General features: G+C 44.8%; 1 protein-coding gene across 1 annotated transcript; it reads right to left on the reverse strand.

Annotated features, from left to right (window-relative positions):
• Positions 1-2,093: 2,093 nt before the first annotated feature.
• Positions 2,094-10,963, reverse strand: RBP7 (retinol binding protein 7). Its single transcript, XM_074377463.1, has 4 exons — positions 10,712-10,963; positions 4,612-4,790; positions 4,410-4,511; positions 2,094-2,367 (listed from the first exon to the last, which is right to left on the reverse strand). Exons 1-4 carry the CDS (start codon positions 10,782-10,784, stop codon positions 2,317-2,319), a joined length of 405 nt encoding a protein of 134 aa, XP_074233564.1. The 5' UTR covers positions 10,785-10,963; the 3' UTR covers positions 2,094-2,316.

The raw sequence follows: 10,963 nt of genomic DNA on the forward strand, positions 1-10,963 counted from the left end.
TTTCCCACCGCCTCAATTCCAAGAATTAGCACGCTCCCTGGGACAGCAGGTCCTTCATACTTGGATAAATTAATAAATGCTGATAAAACTTTGCCTTCCCCTCACAGCCAGCTGTTTCAAAATGCCTCAGGGTAATACTGCTATGTTAGAAGGAGATTTCTAAGACGGGGTGGTCTCACGGCCCACAGCCCCCAATTTGGGTTACTCACTGCGTAATTCTCAAATCTGACTGGGTCTGCGACCTCAGCTAATCTACATACTGCCTGATTTTATCCTGAAACAATCTCCTGTTCTTTCTATTTGGTGGGATCACGATATCTAATTGGATTCACAACTGTCTTCTGACTTCATTCAGCTCCAAAGTCACCACTTCTAAGGTCAAACTAACAACTTGGTTTCCATTACTTAAGAGTTATATGTGATACTCAGACTGTAATTTCCTATAGATTTCTGTCATCCCCAGCAGACTGTAAGCTCCTTACAGGCACAGACCTTTCCTCTGCTGTTGCCCATGGACTCCCTAAACGCCAGCTTAGAGCTTAGTACATGGTAAGTGCTCAGTGAACGTGAGCCCTTCCCTGACCTGCCTTCCCTGGCCTAGACTCTGTGGTCCATCAATTCCAACCATCTCGTCAAGCTGCTCCCTCCCAAACCTCCCTGAAATTACCACCACCTTCCTTCTGCTTCCTATTGTCTGTACCCCTTCACGGCCACTGTTTCCATAACCCTTTGTGTGCTGCTTCAGTCCGTCCTCACCAAGATGGCAAAGTCCTCCGCCTCTTCTTACTGATACCTCGGGCGACTCAGTGAGCGCTGAACACTCCCTCAACCCTGAAACATTTCTTTCCTTTGCTTCCCTGTTTCTCCAGCCCCCCATCCCTGGTACATATATGTACTGTTCATTTGTACCTCAGGTATCTCTTTTCTCACTTTAAATACAGCCTCCCAGACAATCTCATCCATGTGCATAGTTTAGATGCTTGTGGCAACTTGTCCATGTCTCCGGACTCATCTATCCATTGTCTCCTGGCAGCCTGGCTCTCACTGGGCACAGGCACCTCAGAATCTGAAGCTCCAACTCCCCTTTCCTCTTCTGCTTGTTCTTTTGTTCCTGATGGACTTCAGCCTTCCTGTAGCTGCCTGAACCAAAACAGAGCACCTTTCTGAATTCTTCCCCTTCCAGCATCCCTGCAGCTCATCCATCCCCTTGGACTGTAGATTCTGCCTCCTAAATGGTTAGTTGCTTCTCTCCAGCCCCAGAGTTCTGTCCTCGTATTTGAGACCCAGGCTCCAGGTGTTCCTGAACCAGTATCACCCCACACTGTGATTTCCAAGGGAAACTGCTTTCTGAATCGCATCCCCTACTTATCATCTTTTTTTTTTTTTCTGTGGGCCCTCAGAGCCAGGGAAGATTTTTTTTTTATTTACATATATGTACTGTTCATTGTTTCTAAGAACAGTTTAGAGCTTTAGCTTTTTAAACTTACACAGTTATCAAAGGAATAAAGCCAACCACAAACTAAGAATCAGCAGAATGTGGTAATCCAATCATAAAGGACAGTCAAATGTGCTTACACATATTCAAGAAATTAATCATCTAAGTAGTTCATTCGTCCCACCTCCCATCCTTTCTTCCCTCTGCAGTCAGAAGCACTTTCTATGAGCTAATCTGGTTGTGCATATCAGCTTAATATCCATCACCGTCTTCCTATCACTTTGGGGACAAAAATCTCACCTCTTCAACCTCACATTCAAGATTCTTCATGATAGGGCCTGATGGTCATTCCAGGTTCCCCAGCTTCGTCTCCCCACCCCAATGCTTCCTGCTTACCTCTGCTTCAGGTCTCAGCTTAAAGATCACCTTCAGAAATACCCCAGACCCTGCCACCACTTGCCTATCCCCAGATGACAGGTTTGCCTCTCCCAGGCTCTCATAGCTGCCTGTACTTGTCACCAGCGTTCAGATGGCTTGTTTTGTCCATCTTCCTCACTAGGATTTGAAGGTGGGAATTACAACTAGTTTATCAGTGTGTCAGGGGTGTGCCTAAGGAGGCTTTTGAATACTTCTGAAAAAGAAGGAGATATGCTAAATGTAGAAGGAAAAAGTCAGAATCACTGGACAAGTTTATTGAAGCTGAGAAATTTTCTCACAATCCAGATGGTTCTTGGCACAGGCTGTGTGACATCTCTCCCACCAAGGCCCGTCCCAAACCAGGACATCTGCAATATAATTCAGATCATCAACATTTGTTCATCTGGGATATAATTCAGTACTGAGCAGCAGCAGTACATGGGGGCTCTGTGGCTGGATACAGATCAAGCTCTCTGGAACGTCTGTTTGCACACTTGGCCTTCACAGAACATTTCCTGGGGACCGGGAGGAAGGGAAGACAAAAGAAATTGAGTTGTCACGTGGTCTATTATTATCATTACAACAATTCGGACACAAAATACATGTCTTTTCCAAGCTCACTTCTCCTACTCTCTGATGCCAAACTGGGTATCCAACAATTTAATTCAATTCTGATGCTAAGGACCCAGAGCTAGTGCAGACCCCACAAGATAAGGGCTTAGCGTCACAAGATCGCCCCACTTGCGATATCAATCGCAAGTTCCAGGCCACCCATACTTCTGACCAACTAACCCCCTCCTCAGGCTCACTAACTTGTTAGACTGGCTGACAGAAACACTCTTTGCTTACATTTACAGGTTTATTATAAAGGATACAGCTTAGAAACAGCCAAATGGAAGAGATGCACAGGGCAAGGTATTGCAGAGGGGATGGGGGGTGCTGAGCTTCCATGCCACCTCCAGAAATGGTACCCTTCCAGCCCTTCAATGTTTTCACCAACCCAGAAGCTCTCTGAACCCCTGTATGTAGGAGTTTTTATGGTGGTTTCATTACATAGGCATGATTGCTTACATCCCTGGCCATTGATGGGTAACTCAATCTCTAGCCCTTCTTGCCTCGTCTGAGGTTGGGGGCTGGGCTGAAAGTTCCAACTTTCTAATCTAGCCTCCATCTTTCTTGGGAGCAGCCCCTATCCTGAAGCTATCTGGGGTCCCCAGCCACCAAGCATCTCATTAGCATATAGAAGACACTCATTACCCTGGAGATTCCAGAAGTTTTAGGAATCAGGTACAAAGACCAAATATTTATTTATTTTTATTGTATCACAGCATGTAAAAATCTTCCCACGAGTACCCTTAGAGGAAGTGTCCTTCTGTCCTCTATTGGGGCAGAGTTCTTGGCTATGTCAAAGACAGGTGCATGCAATTAGAACATTACTTCTTACAGCCAACTAATCTGAATCCTCAAACATATTTTGATTTTCTTCGTTATTCCGTATTACACTTTTGTGATGGCAAGTTTAACTTTGTTTTTAATTATCAGAAGAGGGTGAGATTTGTCAATCTAAGAATCAAAGTATCTTCAATGTCTTTGTAATCAAAGACTCCTCAGACCTTCAAACACCGCCCACATCCAACTCTAAGATAAGTGCTCTAATTTTGTTTTCATGACTCTCAAGAGATTTCACAAGTACATTGAGACCAAAAGGGCATCAAGTTGAAAGCACACATTCTTGTCAGACCTAGATTTGAATCTCTACTCTGCAACCTTGGGGAATTTCTAAATCTCTATCTCTTCATTTGTAAATGGGAAAAATAGTGTCCCTTTCACAGGATTGTCCTGAAGACTAAGGGAAATAATGCACTCAGAGGATTTAGCTAAGTAATCGGGTACAACATTGTCACTCAAAAAATGTAAGCCATTATAATATACATATATGGCAGGAAGGAATTCTCATTTTGAAAGCCATAATTAAGCCTTGATGTGCAATTTTATAGGTTCTAGATTATATTTAGAATTTATTGATTGGGTCGAGCTATAACTTGTATGGTCTTGAAGTGCTGATGGCATAAGAAATTAATCCATCCTTTTGGAAGTGAGTTATGCAACAAAGTAGCAGGGCAATGACGTCTCTGATGACACTGATCCCCTACGTGAATTCTTCCTAACAGAATAAATCCATGGATGCAAAAAGCCCTATTTATGTGAATTTAAGGAATAGCAGAAAACACCCTGAATCAATACTCTTAGACATTGAAATTAAGAAAATATTTTACTAAAATGAGAGTTCATGAACCAGATGGACTATTATTTAGCTACTTTGCTACCTTATTATATGGATTCAATTAATACATGATGAATTCAGGAGGTAAATTATTTAGAAACCTGGAATATGTTGCCCTATTAAATGAAAAGGTAGAATATTCCTACAGACTGGAAGGTAAGACACCAAACTGAGAACAGTTGGGTTGGGATGGTAGGATTGCTGCTCATGGTTTCCTGTTTAATATTTTCTTTAATAATCGCATCAAAAATAAAAACAAAATGTGGCATGTACCAGGTGGAGTAGGTCCCCTTCAATCCAGTGGATCCAGCCTCTGTTCTTCTTTTCCCCCTTCTGCACACAAGTGAGTCTGTCATTGTCCCAGGTGACCAAGCTCTGCATGAGGGAGGAGAGAAAATGGATTGCTCTAGCAGCATCCTCAGGGAGAGTGCCAGGTTAACTCACAAAAGCCTCTGTTATTACTTTAATTTTTCACCTTGCATTTCCTGTTATCCAGGCCTTTGGTATCCTCATCAAATTCTTCTCCAACTTTGAATGTAACAGAGTAGTTCCTTAGACTACTGTACGTGTGGATGGTAAAAGAATCTCCATTTTGCTCGATCACTTTCTGTGGCTTCAGCATCTTGGCTATCTTACGAGTGGCAAAGTCAATACCTTAAAAATAATTAAAAAAAAAAAAAGAAAAGAAGAAATCTCAACATTCAATTGAGATGCAAAAGCTGAGAATCTGGCGGCTATCTTCAAATTCAAACTCATCACACTTGATCGCTAGTGTTTCTTTTACAACTTCAACTTTGCTTCCTGCCGAAGTTGGATGAATGGAGACAGGCATCCTGGCAAACTTCCATCCAGAAGTGAATTAAAAAGCTTGAACAATTTTCAGAGCAGATTCATTTGGCTGGCTGTGTCTTAGGTAATGGATTTGAAGCCTGGCGTGGCAGAAGCAGTACTGGAAATCCCACCCCCTCATGGTTGACAAGATGACAAAGAAGCCAAGGGGACATTGCTCAAGACCCAATCCAGCCTCAATCATAGTGATGCTGCCTTTTTCTGCTTTATGTATTTACACTTCAAATTAAGACAGCATTTGAACAGTTTCTGAACAACAATGAAAAAAACCTCAAAAACCATTCTAATCATGCAAATACTACTAAACATTCAGAAATCTTTAATAAGCTTTAAAAAAATAGTCACACACAGCAACATGGGATGCTGAGAAGATCAGGGTTTCAGTAGAAACAGTTCCCAGTTGGTGATTTTGTACACACAGTGTAGCTAGAGGTAAGGGTTGCTATTTTAATAGAGGGACCAGGTGTCATTTCAGCCAAGAGCTGAGGGAGTGAGCCATGCAGATTTCTGGGGAAGGAAATATAACACAGAGGTCACAGGGAGCCCAAGGACTCCCAAGAAGGGTGTACCAGAAGGTTTCAGGGATGGCCATGGAACAGCCACCGGGGTCCTGACAATTCTTTATTACTTTCGTATCTCTCTGGTGTTCCCTAAGAAGCTTTTAAAACTACATATATTTTGTCTTGCTTAATCCTCAGTGGAAGAGTTAGGACAAATAGATTAGTTTGCCATTATCAGAAGCAGACGTCCTCAGGAAAGGTCTGAGTACCTCTGTGCAAGTTGGCATTAGAACACACTTAAGTTGAGAAATAGGCTTTGCAGTATTTACTTCTGCTAGTTGCCCCACTGGTGATTTGGTGTATCAAAGACCGGCACTCTTCCATTTTAATTTTTATCCGAATTACCAAAGAATCCGGTTAAATGCAGATTCTGATTCCACAGATCTGGGATCTGGGTTGAGGCACAAGAGTCTGCATTCTAAGAAGCCCCTGCTGGTCCTAGAGTAACAGGACCCTATGCTCACCTGGCCCTGAGCTCCTGTTTTGCCCCGGGGAAAATGCATCGACCTGGAAGTCCAGGTTCTTTACACGTGGAAGATAGAAGACAGCAATGTGTGCCATGTCATTTTCTTCACAGCTTGTTGGCAACTGGCAACAGGTTTTAGGCTGATTCAGCTATTGTATAAAATGCTAATGTAAGCAGGTAGGTTAGGGGGTCTCCAGAGAAGGAGAACAAGCCATAGCTTTCTTGACATAAGAGAAGCCATTTTGTGATCTAAGCCATTTTGTGATCTAAGCCTGGCCACAGTGCTTGCCCTTGAACGGGTGTCAGTAATCAGTGATCTTAAGGGAAGTAATGGAATGCAGGAACAAAGGAAAAGCCATCAAGAAATGGTAGTTTAGCAGTAAAACAGAGTCCTAGTTCTGTAACCAGCTCTTTTGTCCCTTTTCTGCTTGCCTATTTCTGTTCCTCTTAAACCTTAATTACAAAAATGAGATCATTAGGTAACATTTAATCTATCTCCTGACTTATGCTCTGCTAAATGCACACAATACCTTGCCTAACCTGTTGATTTCTTCCCTAGATTAAAATAAGCAGGAATGAAGAATTAAGCAGTTAAAGAATGACTAGTTCTCTACCTCCAGTGGTTCCCTTAGCAAATTTACAGACAGACCATGCAGGCAAGGCAGCACCCTAAGTAAGAACAGAAGTCAGCAAGTACACATGCAATGGAAAAATGACGAAGAATCTGACCTCCTACCTAAATGACTAACTGAGATTGTTTCCCCTTTAAAAACTTTTCATGGCTGAGCAGAACCTTCAGAGTTGGTTTTGGGACATGAGTCTGCCTTACCCACAGATTGCTGGCTTTTCTGATTAAAACAACTTCCGTTTCTACCAACACTTGCTTGTCAAGTATTGGCTCTTGAGCAGCAAGTAGCTGAACCTGAGCTTGGTAACAGTTCCTCCTCAAGGGAGATACAGAACAATCTGATGCAGTGAGTTCCTAAGGAACTAAGGCCCTACCTAAGTGGAGAATGGAAAGATGATGTTGACCCTCCTGACTTCAATCCACTAAAGCCTGAACTCTACTGACCTTTGCCCCAATTCTGTGCTGAATTCTCTGCTCAAGCCTCTTCATGAAAATGCATGTACCCTTAGCTCAAAAGTTCCCCAATTTCTCAGCAATGTTCTCCTAGGGCAATCTACCCAAGCAATAGACATAAAAGCAAAAATAAACAAATGGGACCTAATTAAGCTTACAAGCTTTTGCACAGTGAAGGAAACCATAAGCAAAACAAAAAGACAACCTATGGAATGGGAGAAAATATTTGCAAAAGATGAGACTGACAAGGGCTTAATTTCCAGAATATATAAACAGCTCATACAACTTAATAAGAAAAAAACAAACAACCCAATCCAAAAATGGGCAGAAGACCTAAACAAACAATTCTCCAATAGAGACATACAAATGGCCTAGAGGCACATGAAAACATGCTCAGTATAACTAATTATCAGAGAAATGCAAATCAAAACTACAATGAGATATTACCTCACACCAATCAGAATGGCCATCATTCAAAAGTCCACAAATGATAAATGCTGGAGAGGATGTGGAGGAAAGGGAATCCTCCTACACTGTTGGTGGGAATATAGTTTGATGCAGCCATTATGGAAAACAGTATGGAGATTAAAAATGGACTTAACATATGATCCAGCAATCCCACTCCTGGGCATATATCCAGAGGGAACCTTAATTCAAAAAGACACATGCACTCCAATGTCCATAGCAGCACTATTTACAATAGCCAAGACATGGAAATAACCTAAATGTCCATTGATAGATGACTGGATAAAGAAGCTGTGGTATACTTATACAATGGAATACTATTCAGCCATGAAAATAATAAAATAATACCATTTGCAGCAACATGGATGGACCTGGAGAATGTCATTCTAAGTTAAGTAAGCCAGAAAGAGAAAGAAAAATACCATATAATGTCACTCATATGTGGAATCAAAAAAAAAAAAAAAAAAAAGGACACTATGAACTCATCTACAAAATAGAAACAGATTCAAAGACACAGTAAACAATCTTATGGTTACTGGGGGAAAGAGGATGGAAAGCGATACATTTGGGGGTTTACTATTTGCAAATGTTAACCACTATGTATAATAATAGATAAAAGGCAAACTTCTTCTGTATAGCACCTGGAACTATATTCACTATCTTGTAATAGCCTTTAATAAAAAAGAATATGAAAATGAATATATGCATATGTATGCATGACCGGGATATTGTGCTGTACACCAGAAATTAACATATTGTAACTGACTGTACTTCAGTTAAAAAAAAGAAAGAAAGAAAGCTCAGCAAGGCAAAATTCACAGCCATCACCTGATCCTTAACACTTTATCCTCCACACAAGAAGCCAGATACTAGCCAGAGAAACCAGTGAAGAAAGGATTTATGGTCACATGCCACCACCAAACTGGGGGTGAGGAGATAAGTAAATTATCAGGATTTACTGCCTTTGGGGAAAATAATCATTAATTCCTTCTTATGAATTGGAAATAGAGAGGAAATGAGATTCAAATTAAGGATAGCAGAATATGCCTCCTGAAATATGTCACTTTGGCATATTGATCATTCTGAACTGAAGACAAGTTCAGGGAGCTGAACTTGGGAAGCTGATAGAAGAAAAGCTGTCTGCCCTCCCCTCAAAACAGGACATAAATTTATAAAGGTGTCCACCCCTACTCTGTACCAGGTTGAACAGAAGTGAGAGAGACAATTCCAGACACCTATCAGCTTAGAGATGGCACCAGAAGAATGTACATAATCAATTTTACTAACTAGCTCTTATTTTCCATAAGTTCCTCCGTGCATTTATCATCCCAGAAGTTGCCATTCCTAGAAACACAATACCGTTCTCTTTGTCTTGTCAGTTCTGTGGAAAATTATTACTCCGTGCTAAGGTGCCGTATAAGCTCACGTTCTAACCACTCCCTGAAATACTTATCTCTGAGTCCTCCAGTGTGTATTCACCCTGTACGTGTTAACGAAATTCTGTTTGTCTCTTGTTAAGCTGTTTTTTGTTAGTCTCATTTACAGGGCCCCAGCCAATGAACCCAAGGGTGGAGAAAAATATTTTTCCCTTGCCTATAAGGTTTTGTGGTGTGAATCAGATTTAGCTTGAGAAGTTTCAGATTTCCCTACGTGGTGTGAGAAACGGAGGGGAGAAAACTACCATAGGCTGAGAGATCTTAAAAACACACTGGAGCCTTAGAACTCTAAGTACTGTACATTTCAAAACAGTTAAAATGGCCAATTTTATGTTATATTTATTTTACCACAGTGAAAAGAAAAAATTGGACCTCTCCTCAATTTACAGACGGAGAAACTGAGGCCCAGGGTCTGGTAATTAGAGGCAGAGCCAGAGCAGCCCCCAGCTCCCCAGACTCCCAGCAGCTCTGGCCCAACCATCAAAAGTGTCCTCCCCTTGTAAGTGTCATTTAGGCTAAAGCGCTTGGCACAGAGTAAGTGCTCAGAATCACGAAGTCTGAAGAATTAGACTAAGGGCAGGACAAACTGAGAATCGGTAGGGAAGGGAGGTGTTCTGTCTTCTTGGCAGGAAATAAATCTTCCGGGCCCTCTGGGAAGCAAGGACCTTGGTCAGAGCCCCGCCACCCCACTACGCACCGTGGAGGCCCCCGTGTTCCCGTCCCTTCGCGCCTCTCTGCTAAAGCGCTCTGGGCACCCAGGCGCGCCGGAGCCGGGTCGGGCGGGGCGCGGGGGAAGCGACCCCTTCAGACACTGACCGACAGTTCTCCGGGCCGGAGTTGGGCCCCCGCGTAGGGGGAGCGGTAGTGGCCTCTAAGGGGTCTGGGTTTCTTGACCCCTCACAAGCCATCGAGGGAAGGACAAGCCAGGAAACAGAAGATTTCAGATGTGACTCCCGAACTCTAAGCCGGCACCAGAATCATCCGGGGGCGCGGGCGCGGGGGATGGCCAGCTGGGGCCCCGGAATCTGCGTCCCGGACCAGCTCCAGGCGATGCTGATGCTGCCAGTCGGATCCTCCCTGGGACAGCCACTGTTCCCACGGAATCCTGGAGCCGGCTGCTCGCGTTAAAGCAGCTGCGGGGCGAGGGGAGACCCTTCACCCGGGCGGACCCCCATCGTGTCCCTGAATCTCCCTAGGAGATGGCCCACGCCACAAGCAGCCCCGCCTGCTTGGGAGTCCGCGGAGCCTCGGTGGAGGGGTAGAGATGGACCGGGGCACCCGCGTGTCGACAGACAGGAGGACAGGCAGACTGGCAGCCAGGGGCGAAGGAAGGACAGGGGAACGTGTGGGAGTATGAGTGGCAGGAAGAAGGACGGAAGGGACCGGGAGATGGCCAGACAAGTCGGGGAGCAGGGGATGGGGGAGACCGAAGGATGGAGGGACAAGCAGATGGACTGGAGTGCTGACAGACGGACAGAGGTGGGAGACCGACCTGCAGACGGACGGACAGGGGGACAGAGGATGGACGGGAGGTGGCGGGCGCGGGTTAACGAGCGGATCGGCAGGCAGACTGGGGGGACAGAAGGACGAGGGTAAGGGGAGACAGGGAGACAGACCCACAGACCAGCCTGGCTGCCTATGCCCGGACCCCCGACAAGCGGCGGGAGCCGGAGGCCGCTGCACGGCCCCTACGCGGCGCGCGGCCCCTCCCGCCCTACCTAGGGCCACCATGTAGCCCTCCAAGTTGTCGCTGCTGAGCAGGTTCCAGGTGCCGCTGAAGTCGGCGGGCATGGCGGGTCTCGGGGCGACACTGGCGGGTGGGCGGCGGGGACTGGGCGGTAAATGCGGGGCCCGGGAGGCGGGTCCGGGGCGGGACCTCGAGGGGACAGCAGCGCGGGGAGGGGCTGTGCCGGGAAGCACTGGGCACACGCACTCCTAGGAACCCTCTCCACTCCTAGCCTCCTTCGCCA

Source organism: Camelus bactrianus, chromosome 13, assembly GCF_048773025.1.
Source record: "Camelus bactrianus isolate YW-2024 breed Bactrian camel chromosome 13, ASM4877302v1, whole genome shotgun sequence".
Lineage (NCBI taxonomy): Eukaryota > Metazoa > Chordata > Mammalia > Artiodactyla > Camelidae > Camelus > Camelus bactrianus.